The sequence below is a fragment of the Diabrotica undecimpunctata genome, chromosome 7 (genome assembly GCF_040954645.1).
Source record: "Diabrotica undecimpunctata isolate CICGRU chromosome 7, icDiaUnde3, whole genome shotgun sequence".
Classification (NCBI taxonomy): Eukaryota; Metazoa; Arthropoda; class Insecta; order Coleoptera; family Chrysomelidae; genus Diabrotica; species Diabrotica undecimpunctata.
In genome coordinates this window covers 146,799,909-146,826,435 of record NC_092809.1, presented here as the reverse complement: position 1 = coordinate 146,826,435, position 26,527 = coordinate 146,799,909, and the positions used below count along the sequence as shown (strand labels likewise).

The 26,527-nt window shown below is 32.5% G+C and overlaps 2 protein-coding genes across 3 annotated transcripts; both read right to left on the bottom strand.

Moving 5' to 3' along the window:
• Positions 1-5,688: 5,688 nt before the first annotated feature.
• On the bottom strand, positions 5,689-22,110 carry dor (vacuolar protein sorting-associated protein 18 dor). Of its 2 annotated transcripts, XM_072538493.1 has the most exons (13): positions 21,895-22,110; positions 21,656-21,839; positions 21,270-21,512; positions 21,003-21,103; positions 20,874-20,921; positions 20,456-20,767; positions 15,736-16,283; positions 15,373-15,658; positions 12,844-13,239; positions 6,999-7,203; positions 6,673-6,824; positions 6,388-6,619; positions 5,689-6,024 (listed from the first exon to the last, which is right to left on the bottom strand). In XM_072538493.1, the coding sequence occupies exons 1-13, from the start codon at positions 21,961-21,963 to the stop codon at positions 5,780-5,782; spliced, it is 3,021 nt and encodes a 1,006-aa protein (XP_072394594.1). In that variant the 5' UTR covers positions 21,964-22,110; the 3' UTR covers positions 5,689-5,779. The 2 variants fall into 2 exon arrangements, with proteins under 2 accessions (XP_072394594.1, XP_072394595.1); XM_072538494.1 differs by lacking the exon at positions 20,874-20,921 and having other exon boundaries at positions 21,895-22,109.
• Positions 22,111-22,184: 74 nt separating this feature from the next.
• Positions 22,185-23,163, bottom strand: LOC140446008 (nucleolar protein 16). The gene is made up of 2 exons (XM_072538495.1): positions 22,955-23,163; positions 22,185-22,696 (listed from the first exon to the last, which is right to left on the bottom strand). The coding sequence occupies exons 1-2, from the start codon at positions 23,053-23,055 to the stop codon at positions 22,225-22,227; spliced, it is 573 nt and encodes a 190-aa protein (XP_072394596.1). The 5' UTR covers positions 23,056-23,163; the 3' UTR covers positions 22,185-22,224.
• Positions 23,164-26,527: the final 3,364 nt, after the last annotated feature.

Genomic DNA, 26,527 nt, shown 5'->3' with positions numbered 1-26,527 from the left:
GACAAGTGGTGGAAGTTAAAGGATAAGAATTTAGCAGTAGTCTTTAAGAGTAGAGCGCTTGAAGAGCTTGAGGAAAAAGACACTGCTGGAAAGCCAACAGTAAGGTTATGGTGAGAGTGGGAAAGCAAGTGCTAGGAAAAACATCTGGTAAAGGGCCTCCTAGAGACAAAAAACTTGGTGGTGGAACGTGGATGAAGTGCAACAAAAGGTTAGAGAGAAGAAAGAGGCTAAAAAGAGGTGTCAGGTCTAAAAGAGAGGAAGATAAGATATATACATTATATTAAAGAGAGAAGCAAAGGGCGCTGTAGCTACTGCTAAGGAAATATCGTCTGCACAGCTGTATGAAGAGTTGGGAACACCCCAGGGGATGAAAAAAAGCAAGGGACAAGTCATCGAAGGACTTGGGCGTGCGACAGATTAAGAGTGTGGATGGAAGAACGGTAAGAACCCATGTTGAAATAAAGCAAAGTTGGTATAAGTACCTTAGAAAGTTGCTAAATGAAGAACACCAGAGGAGAGACAGTGGAAGCGGGATCCCAAATGAGAATCTAATACCAGGGATAGCGAGAGATGAAGTTGTCGAGATGTTAAATAGGATGAAGAATGCTAAGGCATTAGGACCTGATGGAATACCTGTGGAGGTTTGGAAGGATATAGGAGAGGAAGGGGTTGATATGGTGTGCCAATTATGAGTAGGATATATAAAGAAGAAAGGATGTACAATGCATGAAGACAGATTGTGATGTATAAAGATAAAGGGGATATTCAGGACTAAATAGGGATAAAATTATTGTCGCACCCAATATAAATTTGGGAAAGAACTGCAGAGCGAAGGTTAAGGATAGAGATATCGATATGAGAAGAACAGTTTGGGTTTATACTAGGAAGGAAGACAACGGATGCCTTGTTTGGGCAAAGCTGAGGAAGAAGTAGAAGAAGAAGATCGGCAAGAAATGTCTATGAAGATATTTTTTGTAGAAAAAGGCTTAAAAATGTAAAAAAACCAAATTAAAACAGCAGTGCAAGAAAAACAATGAGCAAAAAACAATTTTTTGGACAACACAAATAAAGAAAATGAAAACAGATATAAAGAAGGAATATAGAAAAAACGTTAATACAAGCACACCGAGGGAGCTAGGATACGTGTATAAATAATATCGAGAATGATGTTCATGGCAGATAAGAAATAGCCTACAAAATCTTAAAATATTTAAATACGGAAGGAAAAGACACATGATGAATTTAGCATTATAACGATCTCTGATACAACCCTAAAGCTGAAATTATAGACGACGACGAGGAAGCACTTTGGAATGTCGACGATATAACAATAAAAGTTAGAGGACAGGAATAAAAAACAGAAAACAAAGAGCTACAAATAATGCACACAATAAACAAAAACCCACTTACTGTTTATATTAACCTTGTATTTAAAAATATAGTTATAATTACAACTCCAAGCAAATCAGAATAGCTATTTAGACTTCAGAGATTTTAATTTTAGTTGGTTCTGACATTGTTCGATATAATTTAAAACTCTGTTTTTATGTTTTCTGCACTCGATGGTGTTGCCTACCATATCACAAAGTGAAATCATTAATTTTATGTATTTCTCATTGATTTCGTAATATTGCAAATTGTTTGTACCTCCTGCAAACCGGTTCATTTCTCTCTCGACCTTCTTCGCTTCTTTTTCAATTCTTAAAACTGCTCTTACCTCGTCTGGTACATCAATATCTACGCTGTCAGTATCTCGATCAAAATCATCGTCTGTTTCTTCATCTTCTTCTGTAATTGATGTAATGCTTTTGTCGAGAGTGTTAGTAGATACAAACACTTCACTTTCTCTTTCGGCAGATCGTATTTTTTCGCCCATTAATCCTTCTAACTTTTTATCGGACACCTCGTTTTGAAAACTTAGTCGTCTAAATCCCGTCTTGAAATTTCTTTCAATTCTCGTTAAATCTTCAACATCATGTTTGTCATACTGTTGCTTATTTAGACGTGTTTGGTGAAAATCTGGTTCGTATGTTTCCATCAAAGTATCTTTTTGTTTCTTTTTCTTAAAACAACTATCTTTTATTATAGAAAAAATTAAATAGCCTCCTATAATAACTAGCGTACATATCAAGGTTGCAAATAAGAACCAGTAAAGTAATGAATCCATATTGAACTGATATTGATAATACCATTTTGAGTTATTGCTTTTATCGAGACTGGACTGATATATGGATTGTAAATCAGACGTTCCAAGATGTACTTGACATGTGATAAGGATTATAGATATCGGTAATCTTATATGGATTGTGTGTAAGATAAATTTCTATAACAACTATAGATTAGTTAAGCATTATATACTGGGTGAATATATATTTGATGATTATATATATATATATCTATATTATGTATATATATATATATATATATATATATATATATATATATATATATATATATATATATATATATATAGCGTTATAGGCCTTGTAGGCCCCTGGCTCCCAAAAACTTAGTTATTTCCCTCAATTTTTTTCGGTCCCTTGCTTTCTCTCCCCAATCTCTCACGCCCATTTCAAAAAAGTCTTGCTTGACTGTTTCCAATCATTTCTTCTTTGGACGACCTCTTCTTTTTTCCCCATTTCTCCCTACTTCAGTTTTCTTTTAACATTTCGGTTCTCTATAATGTACCCAAGCCATCTAGCTCTTTTGGATCTTATTTTTGCAGTAATTATTAGTTTTCCATAGGTACATCCTCATTATTTCTTTATTTGTTCGTTTTCTCCAAATATTCTTTGCCAAATTTATTCCTCCGAAGATTTTTCTGAGCACCCTTCTTTCCCATATCTCTACTTTCTTTTCTTCCTGCTGGTTCATAATCCACGTTTTACTGGCATACATCACTGTGGGTCTGATTACTGTCTCGTAGACTCGCAGTTTAGCTGTTCTTGACATATTTTTTGCTTTCAGTAATGAATTTAGTGACCCTATCGGTCTGCTTCCCTTCATTAATCTTTTGTTTATCTCTATTTCTTTTTTTCCCTTGTTCGTTATAGTTACTTTTAAGTATTCAAATTCTGACACTTTTTCAAAACTATAGACAGCCTCTGCTCCTTTTATTTTGATATATTTGTTATTATGTGTTTCTTCTCTATATCTGTATCTCCTGTAATAAAATATGGATTGGAAGCTAAGGGATGCTTAGCACTGTCACCACTGCAATATCCCCTGTGTTTAAGGGAGATTTAGCTGTCCGAGCGAATTTGAGGTATAGGTACTGGTCCACTAGTCTGGACTGACTGGTTTCGCCCTCGCGGATTTACAAGAGGGTAGGGAGATTTTGGGAGGAAGGAGATTAAGGACTTCTCGGTCTCAGGTCCTGTAAAGAGTGAGAGGCTATGGGCTTACGTTAGAAGCCGGAGCACTGCATAAGCGAAAAATGTGTATCTCTTCTAGTCTCTACCTGTAACGGCCGGGAAGAACAAAAAAACAAATTTCGAGTTTACAATGTATTAAATAGACTGTATACTACAACTAAGATAAAAAAATATCAGTTATGACCAATAATGTTTCGATCAGGCGAGAAGGGAGACGAGAAGAGACAAAGCAAGGAATTAAAGGGCGGACAATTCCGTATTATTAGATATACCTTGGGTTAGTATATAGATCTTAGTTACCTTCGCGTATTTAGGCTCTAGCTAATGAATACGCCTCCAGTCCTACAGGGATTCAAGATCCGTCAGTTGAAGCACGGCGCGCTATCGCGAACTTTCGAATCTCCAGATACCGGCACTTCTACGTCACACTATCCCGTCGAGTTAAATAGCGCGTATCACTGGCTACGTATCGTCCCGATCGCCCGCGCTTCCCGCGTGGGGCGTTCTCGAGTGCCACCTTCCCACTAGTCCTCGCTGGCCCGCTTCGTTCGGTTTTTTATGAGCCCGTATTCTCAATTTCCAATCGTAGTACCAAGGTCGAGTTATTGTTTTTTTTTTGCTGACTGAGTCCCCGTGTTATTTTTCAGCGGAGGTTTATGTTTTTTAAACGTGATTTTTTTTTTAAACAACCGTGGTGACCTGATATTTGAGACTCGTGTAATACATTTAAACTGGGTCGAGTTTTCAATCTTTGTTTAATGTAAAATATATACATTAACTATGTTACTTACTAGCTATGAATTTATTTGTTCTTTAATCAATCTGGAATATGTAATAATTACTTAAATAATTATTACTCTTTTCTAGGCTAATTACCCCTTAATTTTTCCTTCTTTACTTCCTTGCTATGTTTCCATTGCACTCCTTTCATTTCCATATATTGCGTTTTTGTTTGGTTTATTGTTAATCCGTACCTTTTAGCTTCTTAAAATTTCTGAAAAATTTTTTCTAAATATTTTTTTGTTCTCGCTAGTATCACCACATCATCCTCGCCACCTTCCTTAAAAATCACAGATTAGATACCACTTTTACCTGAACTTTTGTTATTTTTTAGATCTCTTATTATTTCTTCGACTTCATTCAAAGTTGGTTCCTCGCACGTCCGTTCTTCATCTTCTTGCCAATTCTCATTTCCCTCTTGTTGTTCCAAGTTCCTCTTGTTGGTCTGTATTTAATAGATCTTCAAAGTATTCCGCCCATCTGTTTAATTTTTCTGTTGGTTCTCCTAGAAGTAAACCTTCTTTATTTCCGTTATTCTGTGGATTATTCTTTTTAGTTTCTGTGGATGTATTAACTTCTTGGTTCACATTGTTTACCTCTTTGTTTATGTAGGCTTCTTTTATGTTTTTAATTGCTTTTATTTATTACCCAGTTAACAACTCAAAATAAATTACTTCTCTACAAAGCGCTGTTGAAGCCAGTATGGACCTATGGGATAGAACTGTGATAGAACAACATCAAATTCTAATATAGAACTTATACAAAGGTTCCAATCCAAAATAATAAGGAAGATTTTAAATATACCGTGGTATATCACCAACAACGTCGTACATTTACATGCAGAAATAATGTAAAGGAAGAAATTACATATCGAATAAAAAAAATACAAGAACCGATGGGTAACACCCAAATCACCTAGCAGGGAATTTGATGCAGATGCGTACAGTGCATAGGTTAAAACGTAAAGTGCCTAGTGATCTAGTGTTAGCAAACAAAAAATTTAGTGCTAATCATGTTTTTCCCAGAACCAATAATAGTTTAGAGTAATATAAAGAGCGGCATATTAATGGATATATTTGCCACATGTCAATAGTTTAACCGACATAAATATTACTTAATGCTTACTTTGTAAAAAATGCAGATTGTAATAAATTGGGATGTCAATAAAAAAAAATTCCAAAAAATGGATCCAGATTACAAAGATTAAATATAATCTTTAAAAAAAAAGATGAAACTTTTTAAAATTTAGTGTCCAAATAATTAAAATTCTGTCATTTTTTATACAAAATGATTATTTTTTATACATGGAGCACTCAAAGCTTGTCACTTCATAGTAAACGCTGTACAATGTAGTATGTTTTACATGTAAAATACATAAAATTCACAAACTGCATTTTACAGTAATAATTGATTGGAGGCAAATCCGTCATAATATATTCTGAGTTCGTAGAGCTGTTATCTTTCTATTAGTGCCAAGAAACGGGAGAGAAAAGTATAGAAATGACTCATTTCTAAATTTTAAATGAAACCAACATTTAAGAACAATATTTTTATTAACATAAAATAAATCACATAAAGTTATAAATAAATATTGTGCCTATATAAAGAAAATAATTATAAAAACGTTATTCCCATTCCTTCATAATCGTTTCATATTCGTGATCTTCGATAAACGGCTTATCTATATTTCTGATCATATTCTCCCCACAATACAAACACTCAGATGCTAAAATATTATCGATTTCTAGCTTGATTTGATCTTTAGCGGACAATCCGGTCGAGCCGGTGCTTATAGTGTCAATATTTATTTGGTTATTGTAAGATTGCAACTGCTTATCCAAATCCATTAGTCTATATCTTTTTGCTGGACCTAAAAACAAAAGAAAAGTTTGCATGAGCACAAAATACTCGGTTGTATCGTTTGTATTGTTTACTCGCTTGTAAAGTTGTTCGAAGTCCAGTATTAATAAAAAAAATTTAAGAAATTTTGGCCACATCCATTAAGAGGCAATCTAAAACTAGTGTAGTGCAGGTTAGGCTACTTATATTACAGTTTGATTGTAGGCGTTCTGTGATATAGATAAAAGGTTGATAGGGAGGTTAGAAAATGGTATTTTATTTAAAACACCTCTGGACAAATACATTAAATATATATAACATGGAAAACCAAGTGTTATTATAAAAAATACACTAATAACTGTAATAGTTTTTTAATATTATATACATAACCTACCCAGAAATGGTGACAGTTCAGCTAAAAGGCAGTCACTGTGGAACCTATGGTGGCAAGGGAACATGTAAAAAGGTTTTATTAACAACGTTTTGTTGCACACTTCGCAAGTATCTGTAGTATTAATGATCGTGCGATGGTTTCTAAACGTTTCGATGTCTTCTCTAACCTGTTCTGCAGACTTGGTCGCTTCCTCCATTTCCTCCTTCAAGTTCTGAATGTGCTGGTTGTATTCCTATCGAAAACATAAACTCAAATATAAAGTACTCATTACACACCGATTATTACCTTGAGGGAACTACAAATAGCGTCTTTAAAGTAGTCAATAGTAACAAAATCTGGAAAAAAGGGCAAAATATCTTCTATTTTGATGAGATCGCACTGTTGTAAGAAGTCGATCATTTCTCCTACGTCTTCTTTGTCTTTGAACACGTATTCAGCTAAAAATAAAATAAAGATACTAGAAAAAAATTTTTTTTCTACAATTTCTAATAATTATTTTCAAGTAAAACTATGGTTAATTCCTATACAATATAGTCTATAATCTAGAAATGCCCAAGAAAATAGTTTTAGAAACATTTTTTATATATGTACCTACTTGTTTTAATACATACCTATTTTTAACCAAAGCTTCTTCTTCAATTCGACATCATCTTCGGGTGACATATTAGCCATCTTTTTAGCCAAGTCCACATCGATGGTCAGCGCCAAGTCGACAGCAGCTTTCCACATTCCCAGCAAACCATACAACTGGACACAAGCTCTTTTATGATCGTGTTCGTGACACAGTCTTAAAGCGTAGTGTATGTCAAAATTTACCTACAAACATCACGAATTATAAAATAGGCATGGATACTAGAAAATAGTTTTACGACAATATAGGTACTATTTGAAAATCATTTATTTGTAGGAAAATGTAGTATTATCTTACTTATGCATCGAAGTAGGCAACTCATAACACACTTATTATTAATAAGAGTTGCTTAAATTAATACATACTTGAATTCCTATAAACGGTACTAGTTAGGCAAAACATAATACAAGTTCAATATGACATTGTTTACTGTATTCATAATTTGAATCAAAATCGAAAAATTACCATTTTATGATTCTTTCATTCATTTATTCGGAGGTACTTGATGACTATCGAGTTATTTTGCTTTAGTAAGTGGTTCAGATTTGTTTATTTTACAGAAAATGTTGTGATATTAATAGAAATACACATGTAATCTCGTATCAAAGGTTCCTAAGTGTCATTTGTACAGTATATATTAAAGGTCAATGGGCATACTGTTGTTTTCAATGATATTTGAGTCGCTCAGAGGTAAAGGTGACTAAGCCACAAAGTGGAGTTTTTGTGATAAATCATGTCAAAGTTAACTTAAAATAAAAAATACAATTTTCGTGATAAAAAAAAAACACTTTTTTTAGGGAAGAGCTAATGTCTTAAAACAACATTTAAGGAAAAATCTCACCTAAGTTTTATTATTCTAATTCTGTGTTCAAAAAGTATAGGCACATTTGCCGGTCCAAAAAAATATATTCCTAGAGAAATTTGTGTGTTAAGCTATGTTTAGGCACATTTGCCATAAAGAAAACTAAAACAAGTAAATTGTCCAAAACAAAAATTAAGATAAAAAGAAAACAAATCTCCAACTTATTAACTAAAAACTTATTCTAGTACGTATTTTTAATTTTCATGAATAATTGCTTCTTCTAAGCCCTCATCTTATGCATCGGAACTTTCTTTCAATCCAGAATAAAAGCTGTGGAACTCAGGCGGAATAAACTTAAGTAAGTCCATTAAATCCTTTTTCTTTTATTTTGTTATTGCTCTCCCATTTAGATATAGAACATCTAGGTTGTGCATTACAGTAGATGATGATGGACGGCCTTTGGTTTTCTTGCTTAAATCAACCTCATGAAACAAACCCATGTCCTGTGCTGTATATTTTACATAAATTTTTTTTGGTTCGTTTTTAAGATACCTTATCTGTTGAATTTTAATCCATTCAACTTTTTTGCCAGTTATAGTAACTTTTCTATTTGTTATCTTATTCTCAAGGGACTTGGTACTAAAAAACTCTAGTGAGTTCATTCTTTTGACCTGGAATTTTGGATTTCTTTTTTTGGTTGATTGAATTACGGAAACCCAATCATCGGGATCAAAAATTCGAACATGGTGTTTTCTCTCCTTTTCAATCAACCCAAAATCTTGATCACATGTATTAAAACTATATCCAGATACAAAAAATCTTCCGCTATACAAAATCAGATATTCGGTTGGGTCAGGTAAGTGCGCCTCAAGATGGTTTATTAAGCATGAAGCTATCTCTTGAGCTCCTCGGGATGCGACATTTTCAGGCCAGACATACATGTGTCCTGTTTCTGTGACTTCATCATGGATGCCCAAATTATATGTCCACAGTTGTCTCTTGTAATAAACTATACCTGTAACTCAGGAGTAGGAAGCGTTTTCTGAAGATCAAAGACTAAAACTGATATTTTTTACTGTGATTATATTTTGCTTTTTGTTTTCTTTAACTGCTTCTGCTTTTCTTTGGCGTAATGCCAATTTAACTTTTGCATCCTGTTTACGCTGTTCTGAAGTATCAGATGATTTTATTTTAGTATTAAGACTGTCACACTTTTGACAAGTATCTTTATGTGGTGAATGAAAATGCAAATTAAACTTGGAGTTAAAAATTTTGCGAAACATAAACCGCGAGAGGGGTTTTCTTAAGTCTTCTGTGCATTTTTTTATACTCTCGATACATGATCGACATGTTCAAAGTTGGTGAAAGATATTTCCTTTTTATGTTATCTTGTCGGGAGTTTTGGGATTCGTATGCTGTGAACAGTTCAATGAAGCCACATAACTACTGCGTCTTCAATAATGGTTTTATTATGGGGGGATGTTTGCCCCTTGCATCTTGAAGAGGTGTCACATGTTCTTCTTTTCGTGCTAAAACTAATGAAATTTTTCCATCTGTAATGGAAACTGTGTCTTTAAAAAGTTCTTACATACCACTTGGTCACAACCATTTTCATCCTGTAAAGTATATACACGAGTTTTAGACCTACTTTGGGTATAAGTTCTCTTTTTGTCTTCTACTTTTATTTGACCTTGAATAAAAGCATTTTTTGTTCAGTTAAGCGAATAGTAATTTTTAAAGATGCTTTGCTTTCGTTCGTTAGAAATTTTCATATGACACTTCATTTTGCACGAACATGGTCCACCTACGTGTGCATTAGAATTTTTACGTTTTCCTTCTTCCGTAACATATTCTTCTCCTTTCTCCCTGGCTATCTTCCTTTTATACCTTGCATGATTCTTAGATTTCTTACTCTCTTTCTGGGATGTTGGTGCGATTTGCCTTCTGGTTCATCATTGTCTTGATTCTTAGTGTTCGACAACCCATTTATTGAGTTTTTTTACTCGAATCATCACTATTCTCGTCTAAAGCAATACAAAATATATTACAAATAAGTTTGCGGAAAAACAGCCTAAGGCACATTTTTTTATAAATGGGTATTTAAGGATTATCTTGCTTGTTTTATATTTAAATATTAATAATATTGTTATTGTCTTACCTGAAGACTCGATATTTAAAGAACTGGGATTATAATTGCTAACTATATCGCTGAAATCGGATCCGAAAGTTATGCCATGTTTTTGTTGGTTATAATCCAGTAAAATAAGGCAAAAAAGGGGGCAAACCTCGGAATGAAAGATAATAAGCTGAAAATTTGCATACGTCTTTATTTTGATGGTATGAAACTTACCTCAAAAGTCTCATATAATCAAGTGTCCGCGACTTAAGATATTAAAGGTCAAAGGTCACGAAAATGAGTTTTCTGCAAATATCTCGTTTCCCTTACACTTTATGACATTTAAGGTGGTAAGAAAAATTGTAGAATGGAAAATTCTCTTCAATTTTTGTCTAAAGTACTTTTATGTACCTTCAACCCGTCTTAAGATAGAGCGCAAAGAGTGGGGGACCGCTTACCTGTGTATACGGTAATGCGAAGTCAGCCAGTAGGATTCAATAAATAATAAGTTATATAGTTAATTATTCACTTAAAATACTATTATTGTCATTAAATTTTTATTATTTATTATTTAATAAACTATATTTATAGATATTAATTATAAAATATATATTTTTTATATAATATTTATTTTATTTTCGAACTCCGTTTTGATGAAACAATGAATGTGCCTATCAGCTAAGAACAATTTTTATCGAACACATCTAATAAAAAAATCTTTATGGACATGCTTATCGACAAATTAAAAGCTGTTAATATCACTACAAAACAAGCCAGAGATGATGCTGATGTTCTCATTGTAGAAACAGCTATTGCAGAGTCTGAACATGTAGGAAAAACTTCCGTCATTGTAGGAGAAGATATTGATTTGCTAGTTATCTTGATAGGACGAGCTCAATCACATCAACAAGAATTTTTTTTTTAAATTGGTAAGGGTAATGCGGAGACAAAATTATATTCATCGAAAAGTTTTGATAAATACCCTCATTCTAAGAAACACATCTTATTTTTACACGCGTTTAGTGGATGTGATACGACTTCTGCGATTTATAGGAAAGGTAAAATATCGTTTATTAAAATGTTCGAAAAAAATCACCATTTACATCAGTCACCTCAACTATTTCAACAAAAAAACTGCTCTGTGCAAGAATTATTTGAAAATGGAGTACGTATTTTCTTAGCAGCGTATAATGCTCCAACATCAGAAGACGATATAGACTCTTTTCGATACACCCAGTTCATCAAATCAACAAGACTCAACAAACCAGTGCAGTTATCAAGTCTTCGACCTTCAAGTGCAACAGCTCGTCAGCATATCATTCGTGTCTATTATCAGACCCAAATTTGGTTGGGAAATGATTTAGAACCCCAAGAATTCGGCTGGGTAATGCAAAATGAATTTCTGGAACCAATAACAACATTATTACCGCCAGCGCCAGAAGAACTGCTGAATACAATATTTTGCAATTGCAAGAAAGGTTGTGGTTCTAACTACGGATGCAGGAAATCAGGATTGCAATGTACTTTAATTTGTGGGCAGTGTAATGGACAATCATGTCTAAACGCTTCATCAACTTCAGATGATTTCAATGAAGAAAGTGAATATGCACCTGATATTCTTGAATATTTTTATTCTGATACTTTAATAAACGAGAATGATGATGATGAATCCGATATTGAGCAGTCAGAGGAAGAAGAAGAAGAAGACGATGAAGGGGAAAATTAATACAAAAATATTAACCATACATAATAAAAGAATATATATTATATTTGTAACTTTAATAAATCGATTATTGGATTAATAAATAAATATATAATTTAAAAAAATAATAAATATGATTTTTTCAGTATTTAATTAAATATAAAAATGATTATTGTTGAATTCTACACTTGATCTTAATTTATCGTATATACAGCTGTTAAAAATATCATTAAAGTTCATTTGAAATATTTCATTTAATATTGTATGTTTGTTAAAAATAAAATAAATATTATATAAAAAATATATATTTTATAATTAATATCAATAAATATAGTTTATTAAATAATAAATAATAAAAATTTAATGATAATAATAGTATTTTAAGTGAATAATTAACTATATAACTTATTATTTATTGAATCCTACTGGCCGACTTCGCGTTACCGTATACACAGGTAAGCGGTCCCCCACTCTTTGCGCTCTATCTTAAGAAGGGTTGAAGGTACATAAAAGTACTTGAGACAAAAATTGAAGAGAATTTTCCATTCTACAATTTTTCTTACCACCTTAAATGTCATAAAGTGTAAGGGAAACGAGATATTTGCAGAGAACTCATTTTCGTGACCTTTGACCTTTAATATCTTAAGTCGCGGACACGTGATTATATGAGACTTTTGAGGTAAGTTTTATACCATCAAAATAAAGACGTATGCAAATTTTCAGCTTATTATCTTTCATTCCGAGGTTGCATCCTTATTTTACCGGACTATTAGGCAGTTTTGCCGCAAGCTTCCTATGACATTTGGTTAGTGCGAAAACCAGTTTATAGATGGGGACACCATACCAACAAAAATTAAATTTAGGCTGATTCTGCACACGATTTTTACAGAAATAATAAGCACTAATTAAGCCTAATCCAGTAAAAGATATTTTTGGGGTTAGGCACCTTGCCTCTGAGCCATTCATTTAATGTAAATTATTATTTTTTGAGTACTAGATTTTTACTATGAATTTTATTTTATTAGGAAATTGTTGTAATATAAGCGTAAATAATTTTAAAAAATCTAAAATTACAAATAGTTAATTTTTAAGAAGTTAGTTATACTATAACAAATCAGAAACGTCGTTGATGACGTGCAAGACAGTTAAAAGCAAATAATATAGACAATATTTTTAGTAAAATAAAATTACTTAAGTTAACTTACCATTGTGAGTTTCTGACCTTGCGTATTCATATATTTCAACATCTCGGCATCGCATTTATTCAAATACTTCATCAGCATATCTGAGTCGTATTTAGCATACAACGAAATTAAAAAGTTATGGATAGCTTTGTCGGTATTCTTTAGTTTGTCAATACAAAACTCAAGATATTTAACGATTTCCCTAGCGTGTAGTTCGCTATTACAGGTAACCATCGCCGGTAAAAGTTTCAATGGCACTAACTTCCTGCCTTGTTCTATCAGTACCTTGATCATGTATTTCGGTATTTCTTGAATCAAAATTGGGGTGAACTGATAGTAAAGCTCGTAGTTCTTTTGGCTTTTGAGAACGTCCAGAGCGTCGTGGAAGTTGTTTTTGAAGATGTGTTGCTGAATTATCTGCATGAAAATTAAATATTTTAAACAGTCAAAAAATATATTAATATGATAATAAGTACATTATTTTATACTATATAATAGACTCAATTTTTATGATAGATATCACACTATTATAGTGTGATAGATACACTCGCGATCATAAAATCCGGGTCACCTTGAAAATCACCAATATTTCATTTTTAACGAGCTTTATCGTAAATAATAATAACACAAATACAAACTAATGCATGTTTCTGAGAATTGTTGTCGGCTTAGCGTTTTCCTTTGCAACAAAGAATTTCAATACTGCTGATTTCGCGGAAAAGTGCACACTTCCCAAAATGAACGGTACCTGTAACTGCCGCTTGTTTTAAATGTCTCATTTATGCTTTGACTTTCTGTTCAAACGCAACGAACAAACGTTTATTATGGCCACCATTAGTGTTTATTATTGTTTATTTTTTCACCAAAAATACCCTTGACTGTTGTTGAAACGGTACAAATTGTTGCGCTTGTGAAAGACGGTTACACTCAACGGCAAGTCGCAAGAACTGTTGGCGTAAGCCTTTCTACGGTTCAACGAGTGCTTCAACGCTTTCAGAAGAAGAGTTTGCTATCCAGACGACCTGGCTCTGGACGAAAAAGAATGTCCACGGTACGAGATGACCGTTTTCTTGTCTTTCAGGTTTGCGAAACCGGACCTCAACTGCGATTATGCATCGAAATCGTCTACAGGAAGTACGAAATCGCAATGTTAGCTTTGCAAGAGTCAGGAGAAGATTCCGTTCTTTTGGACTATCTTCTCGGGTAATGGCTACAGGACCGCCACTTCGCTTGGCGCATCGAGTTGCACGACTAGCTTTTGCTCGACAATACGCGCATTTGGGAATTAACGATTGGAGCAAAGAGTTATTCTCAGATGAATCCCGTTTCTGCCTAACTGGATCCGATGGACGTGTAAGAGTTTGGAGGAGAACCGGTGAATGATTTTCACAAGCTTGCATTGCTCCAAGAATGCCATTTGGTGGAGGCTCGGTCATGGCTTGGGGAGGTGTATCTTCCGACTTCCGCACAGAATTACCCTTCATCGAAAATGGGTCCCTAACTGCACGAAGGGACATTACGGAGATTCTGGAAGAACATGTTATGCATACCATGGCAAAGCTTGGAGGAAACGTCGTTTTTATGCAGAACAACGCGCGAACGCACGTTGCCACTGGCCAGCTAGGTCTCCGGACCTGAATCCCATCGAATATATCTGGGACGATTTAAAAAAACGTATTCAACCCCTAACATCTCCTCCTAACAACGCACAGGAGCTTAAGGATCTGTTAGTGAGAAAGTGGAATAACATACCACAACCATGTAATCCGGAGAAAAATTGAGAGTATGCCCCGTCGTCTGCAAGAGGTCATTAGTGCAAGTGGAGGCAATACACAATATTAGTCATTGAAATTTCACTGACATTTTACCACGTTCTGTATTTTCCATTTTTTTCGTATGCCTGTTTTATCAACAATTTTGTTTGTTTTCTGCTTTTTCAATAAAAACAATAAAAAACCGTTTTTTTTTCTTTCATAACAAACATTGATGACAAATAAAAAATACGTTGGCCTAAAAAAAAAGGTTATTATTGCATCAGACGCAAAAATATTCCAGAAACTTGAAATTTTCAAGGTGACCCGGATTTTATGATCGCGAGTGTACTATGAAATCTCCATAAAATCTTTACTTTGAGCATTCGATTCAGTATTACTACTGATTCATTTCTAAAACAACACTGCAAAACAGAAAAATAGAAACAACACGTTCAATTGTGTTATAAAAAAGGCTTCTCCAAAGCTATAATTACTGTTTTGTTTCTATGTAACCATTGGTTGTAGAACTTCCTCAATTATGAATAATGGGACTGTTGTAGTATACTGTTACGATAAATAATGACGCTTAATATCTAAACTGTAAACATCCTTTCTCATTCAAGTCTTTTCTAGATCATACACCAGCCGGCAGAAACCCCAGATAATAACCGACGGGTCTCCCACCCGTCGACAATACCATAGCTGATTAAAACAATCAGTTTAGACTAGAAACGTAAAAATATAATCTAACCTAACATAATCTATTTTGAAACAATTTAACCCAACCTAACCTTACCTGTTCAAAGTTTTTGTTGAGTATAGTCAGTTTTAAGACGTTATTTTTATCTCCGTGACTACTCATTAGGTTATAAACAGTGCCTTTATTGTTTTTAATGCAATTTGAGATTTCGTCTAAGGCTAAAAATACATCGAACTCCTTCTGCAAGTCTGCATATGCTGCCGATTGTTCTAACCCTACTAGACGCATCTGTTCTAGTTTTACCAAATACAGTTCCATGACCCAAATGACTATCATAGTAATTTGAGTCTTATCTTGTGGTTTTAGTGTGTCCAATTTGCACCTGAAATGGAATATCACAACTAGAGTGTCTCCTCCTCATGTTATATTAAAGTAAAGAAAGCAAAAATAGTATCTTACCTCAAAAATAGCTTCAAAGCATTATGCTGGTTAGCTTCAATGAACTTCAGGCAGATCTCCTCCAAGCTACTCTCAGTCTCTGCATATCTTTGAGCACTGAGCTCATATTTCTGATCCCCAAACAACTTATCAGCTTCCTTTATCAAGACATGATTATAGCATTGCAAGTTCCCTCGAGAATACTTCTTAGCCAATTCGAACTCTTCATTATTACAAAATATCTGCCATATATTCCTTTCTTCGCGAGTTACTCTAAACCTAAACACAGAATTTTCTGTTATAGCCCAAATATCACCTGTTCTCACATCTTTCACCAAATTTACCAGTCTACCAAATGCCTCGTTATAGTTGTCTTCATACACTACCTCCTGGTTGAAAAGACATACTCCTTTAACTGAGTCTGTATAGGCTAGAAGAATGTGAAACTGGGTTAGAGCTACTGCTAGGGGATATTTTTGTGGAGTTGAATCATCATAAAGTGCTTTTGGGTATGGGATCAAGTTGGTTTTTGATTCAATAGATTTTATGGAGTCTATAGCAAGGTCAATCTAAAAAAAATAACAGCATATAGGGCAATAAAAATTTTTTATCAGAGGATGCAAATTTCTTTCTGAAGTGTTTAAATAAAATACTTCTGCATGGTGTTTTATTCTTGTATATCAATATTTTTATATTGTGATTACACATAATAATAATTGTTGTCATGTTTATTTTAATTTGTTTACAGTATTTTAATACTAACACTGAAAACACAAATGTATATATATATATATATATATATATATATATATATATATATATATATATATATATATATATATATATATATATATTTATAAAGAGCGACAAAAAGGTACACACTTCCTAAGATTTATCCGATTTTAATAATTTTAGGATACATGTTCATATGTCCCTTACTAGTAAAAGTATCCATGGTTTTTATACACTCATTAACATGCCTGGGCATCGTTCCAATAAGGTGGTCGATATTCAGTTAGAGTATCTCAATACAGGTTACTGCAATATCATAAGTAAGACCTGCTAAAGTCTGTGGAGGGTGTTACAAGAGCATGCGACCTAACATGTAGCAGCAAGGTCAATGGTTGATGTGATGTTGATCCATGAAGGCTAACGATTCTCTGGCAACATTCGGTCTGGCATTGTCTTGCTGAAAAATCGGGTTTTGGATGATGATAGCGTCGGGCTGCCATATTGCCTCGTATGAAAATTAATGGTAATCTGCCACCATAAGCAATAGCAACCCATACCATAATTCCCACGGTATGATGACCGGGCCGCTCTCTGTCAAATTGTGGGTCACGACTTTCACCACGTCGCCTTCTCACTCTTGTTCGACCATCATTCATCTCCAGAAAGAAGCGGGATTCATCCCTATTGACCACCTGATTCAATTCCCTGTCCCAAAGAATTCTTTCTCTACACCAGAGCAAACGGTCATGCCGATGTTCAGCTGTGAGAGGTAGCACCCAATATGGGTTTATGGGCGATAAGAAAAAAGGCCAAACTGTCGTATTCAGCGATATACCGTACGCATACCAACCATCCTTCCATGCTGTTAAAACCACCGATTCGCGATAGCTCGAGTACTACTGAATCTGTTTGCAGAATCAAAACCCCTTGCTTAGTGTCCTCAGCCTTCTTGAGTCCACGCTCGTTCACAGTGCAGTATACTGCGTAAGGATCTGTTGGTCTTCCTTGAAAATTCTCTTATCGATAGACCAGTTTTACGAAAGGTGACAATTCGCCTCTTAGAGTCACTTAGCTGGGACACCCGGTCAATTCTATGCCTTCTAGGCATTTTGAGCAATAAAAAGGCTTCTCAATCAGCTACACGAAATTTAAAATTTAACTGACACCTTAAATTCATGAAAACTGAATGCTTCTTTTTCAACAAACAATTCACGCAGCCATCACAAAAACTTAGAATAGGTAAACCTGAAAATTTTATCTCTTTTTGTTCATGGCAAGTTGATATTATGTAATAAATTAATGAATTCTAATAAACCAAATCAGTATATATTTTTGAGTTTCTTTTCGAACCGCTTTTGGGATCCAATTGACTTGTGTAGTTAGCGCTAATTCTCGCTTCGAATCGTCGAACAATAGCGTAGCAAAGGCTGGGACATAACAAAATTTTATATTTCACTTGATATGTTCCTTGCATCTTATAATTCCAAAATAGTCAATAATCAAAAAATACCCCCAACTGCCTTGCTGCCTTCAACAATAGCTACTAAGGCCCAAATGAATAAACAGAGTAATTATTCGAGGCCTTAATTAAAAGACAATGGCATATAAGTGACTTAATACTCCTGTTTACCCTGTGATAACTACTGCCTACTCTCTCTTCTCACCTCTTTCATCTAAAAACTACAAGTAGGTGGTACACGAACAAAATCCAAACAATATAGGTTTTTCTCAGATAAATACTGTTTGTGGCTGGGTTTATATACCGAGGTAGTATCAAAAAAGTAGTACAATACTGTAGAATAGCGCGAAGCGTCATACAACGTTTATAATTTTAAATTTTAAATAATATTTTTAAAATTGAATAAAGTAATTTTATTATTTATATTTTAAACAAATTATATATTAAAATAATTCAATAAACTATTATGTTTGCTCCTAACGCCACCTGCTACTGTATTGACAAAGCATATGTTGTTTTTTTTTCTGTCAGACCTATCAAATTCAGACAAAATATTAAATTAATAATAAAATATAAATAAATTTAATTTGATAGTAAATTTAATTATTATATAAACTAAATAAGATGTTTAAAAAAATAATAATTGTATTTATATGAAATTATTTTAAAATGAGAAGTGTCATCAACATTTAAACAGATTATTCAATATTGTTATTAAGTGGATGACATTTATTCTGTATTTTGTTAGTTATTTTCATTATCTAACCTGCTTAGAATAAATAAATGAAGACTAGAAACGAATTGATCAAGAGTAGTGAATCGATGTGAAGAACAGCTATTTCGTGATGTTACCCGTGACGCTCGTCTCAGCCTTTTATTATAGAGAAAAGTGTAGTAAAACGGTAGTATAGAAGCTTGACTTCAAAAATTTTTTATTACACAGTAAATAAAAGAAATATAGGACATAATTTAGAATATGTTTAAACTATTGACAAGCTGTTTTTAATTTTTGGATTTTGATATTGAATAATTTCAACATTTTTAATTGTATGTTTGGACTATTTTTCAGTTCCGTTTTTCAACCCATGATATGTCTACAATAAAATGCACAGAATTTGAACACTTTTTGTTATTTTCACTTTTCACTGTTTAATATCAAATTATGACTTCCATTTAAAAATAATTATTTTGATACTTGGTGACAATGACATAAAAATACTTGTTTTACTCATACAGAGTCCAAACATACTTTTGAAATGGATGTAAAGATAAAATTTAATAACATTTACTGAACCAAAAACAACTAGAACTGTTAATTTTTTAGATCCAAGTTTTGTGATACCTATCATATTACACCTATACAATATCTTTCTTAAACTCAATTCCATCATGAGTATATACACAGCTGAATTAATAGCGATAGTGGAAGCACTAAAATATTTAGCTAATATAAATTATATTGGAACTATATATAATAAATAAAATTAAAGAACTTCAGCAACAAGGCAAAACTGTTAAGTTGGCATGGATTAAAAGCCACTGTGGAATAATTGGATATGAAATAGTAGATGAATTGGCAAAAAACGCGGTGACACAAGGAGTATTAACTCATTATCTTTGTATGTCTAGAGATATAGAATCAGACATATTCAAAGAGCTTAAGGAAGAATGGAAAGAAAGGTATATTAATGAGAATATAAATACAGGAAACCATTACAAAGCAATCAGAAACTATATTACGGATAAATCTTGGTTTTCTAAAATGGAGTTGACAAAGGATATGACAAGAACTATATGCAGAATGAGATTTAACCACTGTCTTACACCATCATATATGTTTAAAATACCTAACCTAACCTAGCTGATAGTCCACAATGTACTTGTGGTCAGATAGGTAACCTACAACATAAAATTTTGGACTGCTGTCTTATATCTAATAAGATTAACAATTTTTTAAATTCTCTGTATTCTTTGACCACTGTCCACCATCCCATTAATTTAAATTATTTATTAACATTAGAAAACAATGAGTTTTTATATAGATTATTGTATAAACATGTTTTAGATATTAAACTCAAATTGTAACTGTACATATTATTATAGAGTAGGTATTTCTTTGTAATTTGTTAGAAAAAATGAGGAACTTGGACAGTCCACAGTAAAGTAGCTATTGAATTAAGTAGATAGCTGCAGAAAAGTTTGCTGTGGAACTCTGAGGACCTCATCACCTATTTTATACATAAATAACTAAAAAGCACCTAATAGAAAAAAAAACTAGAAACAAATTACCAAAAAAAAAGACTATGTATTAGAGATCAATACTACTTAGTAATAGATTTAGGATAAGATTGTATAAGAAACAATGACTAATGAAAACATGAGTAAAAATTGTAAGATTGGCGAATGGATTTAGTGTCCGTAGTCATATAAACCCAAACAAACAACAACAACAATATCTTTCAGATATATTATTTTGACATAACTGTAAATACCATCTGTTAAGTTGGCAGCAAATAATTAATCTTTTCCCTATATTTTTATTACACTTACCTGGCAAAAAGATATCCCCTCACTGGTTACCCACGCAAAAGAATTAGGTGTGGTTAAATTTTCAGACCACAATTGCAATTTTGAAAACTTTTTGTCACTGTGGCATTCCATGAAAGTCTGAGCTTCAGGCACATTTAAGTATTTGTTGAAAACTTGCTGTAATACTGGCTTTTCAGCAATATTAACTGAACTGGAAAAGTAATACAGTTTTGAAGGAGTGGCTACAATTATGACAAACTTGTCAGTGCCAGGAATTCTGAAAAATTCTAGTCCTTGTATGGGGTTGTTTTGCCCTTTTCCAATGTCAAAAACCTTAAAAATGTAAGAATGAATATGATCAGTTCAACATAATGTAGTAGTTTAAATGTTATAAATCATTTTTTCAGGCATATATTAAGTAAAATATTAACTATATTACCAAACCATCATCATCCTTGTTTCCATACAGTGGTAAATAATTTGGTAGCTTGTAAAAAATATGTTAAAAAGTTTGTTAATTTGTAGAGACTTGATTTGACTTGACTTATGAAAATTATGATTAACTTACCTGTCTCCAATATTGTTCCAAACTAGAAGAAAAACTGGATGCAAAAAATTTGTCTCCTTCAAGAGCAATTTCAGTTTCAAATATTAACCCTTTAGAAGTACCTGAGATACAAAACTATTGATAATTATGACAAGTGTTTACAAACCAAAAAAAAAATAAAAAAATTATATCGTTTATAACAACATGCCGTTAAAAAAAGTAATTAAAGCAGGCCTTGAAAAAAACCCTGTTTTTATTGATCTATATATGTTAATAAAACACATTTACCTAACAGAATAGGTCCAGTAGTACTCTCAGATTCATTCAGTGGATTCCAAGCTACAGCTGTAAAGTCATTGCCTCTAAATTTAGGTGTAGTCCTTACTTTATCTAGCTTTTTTGATAAATACAGTAACTCTGGACCCCCATCAGGAACTTTGGAAAGGAATGTTAAAAGTAAATGGTTTCCAGTTGGATCCAAAAACAGATTGGTAAGCTTAGAGGTAGTTGTATACTTTGATAGTGAGATCTCTGAAATATTTTATTGTTTAGTTACTACAATAAGTTAGTAGAAATTATACTATATCAGTCTAAAGTAAACAAAAACATTCATTGGGTAAAGACACATTCTCTTTGTAATATTTGTTTTATGGTATGATTCTCGAAGACATTACCTGATGTTTGCTGTGGATTATTGAGATTCATACGAAAAAGCACACAATTTGACATAAAAATCACCAAATGTTTATTAGCAATGGCTACATGGGTTATTTTTTCTGAAGGTGAAAAATCCTTCTTGCTTTTGGAAAAAATTGGTAGCTCAGGTTCAAGAGACATGTTTATAAAACCTGCTGTACACTGAAATAATAACAATAATTATTTTTGATTGAATATCAATCCAATTAAGGCATACCAGTTCTGGATCGAGTGTGTGTTTAGTATTCATAGCTGCTTGTTCGAACTGATCAAACATAGAAGTCATTTTGTTTATTTATGATATAATTAATAAACACAAAGGTTATTTTTCCTATCTATAACTTATAAGTAATTTAAAGAAAATACTTCAACTTTTTTGTTTATTTTCAGCTGACAGTTACTTTTGAGGTTAAGAAATCCGCCCCTGACTGATGTTTTATATACCAGTGTGAAGTTTGCAGCGTTTTTATATTTAATATTTATAACTGTGTTCAAAAATAAACTACATTAAAAGTACTAACAAACTTTATTATTAAAATCTACAATTCTATAACTCATCATCCGATAAATTAGTATCAAGTTGTGGTGGAACTTTACAATTTTTTAAAAACTCATTAAATTGCTCTGGAATACTCATAAACCTTTTAATTTTCCTCCTTAACTGCTTCCACGTTTCTTGGTTGTAGTTCTTTTTATCTTTCTCCATAGCCTTATAATCATTTCCATATTTTTCTAATAAATAAGACAGCCACTCTACTTGATTTTTCGGTAACCTGAATTTCCTTTCTCTTGGTGCTTTAGCATCTTCTTCTAATGTTTCAACCACATGCGATTTAGGTGCTGGTAATGCCTCTTCTACGTCTTCCATTGTCGAGTTATCTTCTGTAGATAAAACACTTTTTATTTGTTTCTTGGTTTTTGGAATTTTAATTGTTTTGTTTGGATCATAGGATAATCCCATTTCTTTAAGATTTGTTTGTATGGACTTTTTAGATTCCCATGATAGTTTTACTTCCTTACTAAAAAAATACACCACATTAAACGTATATATGAGTAAATAAAAGGAGGAAATGAAATATAATAAACGCAAGACATACCATGCAATAAATCAACTATTTATTATACAAATTTTGCATGACTGCTGTAAAAAAAATCTAGGATAGATGTTTTTCAACAATTACTTCATAAATAATTTATGAAGTAATTGTAGTCTCTTTGAATTGTCGAAAAACTGTGTAATAGTTGGGACAATTAACAAAACATTAACTACAACTTACCATCCTATATTCTCTTCTTTAAACAACTTATTCCTTAGTCGCTTTCTATTAACATTGTGCATATATCTCTTCCGTTTCCTTTGTTTTCTGAGTTTAACCATATTTTATAACTATAACTAAGATAAAGCAGTAATTTTGAAATTTATTTATTTATGTTTTATAAGAAACGTGTACTTGACAGTTGATATTTTGTCTAGGTTAGTTTTCTTCTTACTTGAATTTGAGTGATTAAATGAAGCTTGATCATTTTAGGTGTCTAGCAATTATATCTATCAACTGTTTTCTTGATATTATTTATTTCCTGTTGTAACAAAAATTAGAAAGTCTTTTGAGATATTATTCTTACGCCTAATAGAAAAATAAAATCACAAAATTGGATTCAATGACAAGGATTAGATAAAACTAACTTTATTTGCATATATTATTTTATTACAACAATATATATACTTATACAATCTAATAAAACAATAACATAAAGTGTTCCACAAATGAAAATAATAGCACCAACTAAAAAGTTATCGACTATATCGAAATTTTCTTAACCGCTACTGAAATAAACACCACTAATTGCTGGATATTTACCTATCTATTAAATTAGATATCATAATCACTTATTTCTACACTATTTTTATTATTAGAGTATTAAATCTTATCTTTGGCGAAAAAACTTACGTACCTATCTATCGTGTTACAAAAGTATCCTATAAGTACATTACGTAATACCTACATACTTGCAATATATGACTATTACGAAAATTCGAAATATGTTTGCAGAAATTCATAAAAGAAAATTTTGTTTCAACTTAACTTTTATCGATTTTATATAATTTTCCTTGTATACCTAAAATAATTCCTAAAAGAGCTACCACCCCAACTAACAGGAGAATCTTAACTTCGTTTCCTGCAGACCCACTTTTTTTTTTAAATATTTTGAATAAATTTCTTTACAGCTCATTTTAGCATTAATGTACGTAATCATAAAGTTTATGTTACGTTTCAGGTAGGTAATTTTGCACCTTTTTTGTAGTTTTGAACCTATTTAAACTAATGGGAGAAAAACAACTTAAAATAATCTGCTATGCAGACGACGCAATACTACTCTCTCAAAGTGAAGATGATTTACAACGTATGGTGCACCAATTTAATATAACAGACAGAAAATTTAACATGTTAATTTCTCCAAAAAAGACAAAATGCATGGTTACAACAACAAATTTACTAAGACAAATTGGAGCTGGAAGGTCAGATAATAGAACAAATGATGGAGTTTAAATATCTATTCGTCACATTATCAAGCTACGGAAAGCTCTAAACTGAAGTGAAAGATTAAATGAATAGAGGAAACAGAGCCGCAGTTCAAAATTGATGGCAAAATCTCGGTAAGAAATAGAAAAGTGGCATTGAACAATCATATAAGCCTAATGACAACAAATAGAGTAGTAAAGATGGCAATATGCACAAAAAAATATATGCATATGCATAAAATATGCCATCAAAAGCACCAAAGATGGTAAAGCAGTAGGCCCTGATAATTTTCACTCAGAATTCTTAAAACTTATGGACTATGATGACATAAAATGGTTGACAAATATATTTAACAATATATATGATACAGGCATAATTCCCCAAAAATGGTTAGTGTCAACTTTTATAAATCTTCCAAAAAAACCCAATGCGAGAAAGTGCGAAGACTATAGAATTATAAGCCTTATGAGCCATTTACTCAAAACATTTCTAAAGGTCATTCACAAAAGAATATATACAAAATGCGAGGAACAACTAACAAGAACACAATTCGGATTTCGTGATGCTCTGGGAACACGGGAGGCCCTTTTTGCTGTACATGTGCTATTTCAGAGATGCAGGGATGTGAATTGTGACATATACGTATGTTTTATAGACTACCAGAAGGCATTTGACAGAGTAAAACATGACAAATTAATGACTCTAATGCAAAAAATTGGAATTTACAACAAAGATCTTAGAATTATCAGAAACATTTACTACAATCAAACGGCCAAAATCAAAATAGAAGACCAGTTAACTGATAAAATTGCAATAGAACGTGGAGTACGACAGGGCTGTATTTTGTCTCCATTGTTGTTCAATATTTATTCTGAATGGGTATTTAAGGAAGCTTTAGACGGTTGTGCGAAAGGAATACTAATAAACGGTGAATGGTTGAATAACATTAGATATGCAGATGACACTATAATTTTTGCCGATAATCTGAATGACTTACAGATATTAACAAATCGCATAACAGAAGTCAGCAACAGATACGGACTAGCTCTTAACATAAAGAAAACCAAATTTATGACAATTAGTAAAAAACCAATACTAAACGCTCAACTTACAATAAACCAACAGAATATCGAAAGAGTCGAGCAATATACATATCTAGGCACCCATTTAAATAGCCAATGGGACCACTCAACAGAAATTAAACAGCGAATAATAAAAGCAAAAGCAGCATTCGTTAGAATGAGAACCATTTTCAACAGTCGAGACATATCATTAAAAATAAAATGCCGTCTATTGAACTGCTACATATTCACAGTTCTGCTCTACGGAATGGAAGCGTGGACACTAACTGTTGCATCTATGAATCGGCTCGAAGCTTTCGAAATGTGGTGTTATAGGCGCATCTTACGTATATCCTGGGTTGACAGAGTTACTAATGTGGAGGTTCTGCGTAGAATGGGGAAAGAATGTGAAATTCCCATGACCGTCAAAACTAAAAAGTTGGAATATCTAGGACATGTAATGAGAAATCAAGAACGTTACGGCCTTCTCCAGCTGATTCTCCAAGGGAAGGTAAAAGATGGCAAGACGCGTTTCCCCAATAGGAAGACGATCAGTAGGAAGACCACGGAAACGATGTAACGACAACTTACTGGAAGCACATTGAAAAACAGACAGAGTTATGTCTAAATAAAAAGAGAAGAAAGAAGAAGAAATTATTCTCAAAATACAAAACATTAATAAATTAAACAAATTTGGTTTTTTGTTACTTGGTGAAAAATTCTTCTAATAATTTAATTTTATCTGACTTTAACTTTAACTTGAGAATACCCGTCAGAAAAATCATAGCATGTGATTCGTCTATAAAAAGACAACCACATGCCATGATGACAGTAAAATTACAAACTCTTAAGACTTTTATAAACAATTAAACGTATCTCGAAAACGAATTGATCGATCCAATCATACAAAGTTTCATTCGATTTGTAATTAAAATAGCTACAATATAATGATTTTTTTAAAAAAAAAAGAATTTTTACAAAAGATATTACAAAAACTCAAAATGGCGAAAAATTGACATATTTGGTCTTTCAAGAAGTAATTTTGCATACACTATTAGGTCAAATTTAATGTTGTATAGTTCAAATTAAATATTTTTTATGTACTTTCATAATAGTGTACTCGTTTTAACCTAAAATGTTGTTTTGATACAATAAAAATATAAATAATCAAAGACCTAAAAAAAGTACTCCAAGTATTGCCCTTCAAAACGCCGTGCTAGTTTCAAAAATTCACTAATAAATCAATTATTTCTGTCTCTACAGCTTA

Coding starts and splice junctions, on each gene's coding strand:
- LOC140446008 (XM_072538495.1), bottom strand. CDS start 23,055: ATGGTTAAACTCAGAAAACAAAGGAAACGGAAGAGATATATGCACAAT. Junction 22,697..22,954: donor AAAGAAGAGAATATAGGATG/GTAAGTTGTAGT, acceptor GTATTTTTTTAG/TAAGGAAGTAAAACTATCAT.
- dor (XM_072538493.1), bottom strand. CDS start 21,963: ATGACTTCTATGTTTGATCAGTTCGAACAAGCAGCTATGAATACTAAA. Junction 21,840..21,894: donor ACACACTCGATCCAGAACTG/GTATGCCTTAAT, acceptor TTATTATTTCAG/TGTACAGCAGGTTTTATAAA. Junction 6,825..6,998: donor GAAGCTTTGGTTAAAAATAG/GTATGTATTAAA, acceptor TTTTATTTTTAG/CTGAATACGTGTTCAAAGAC.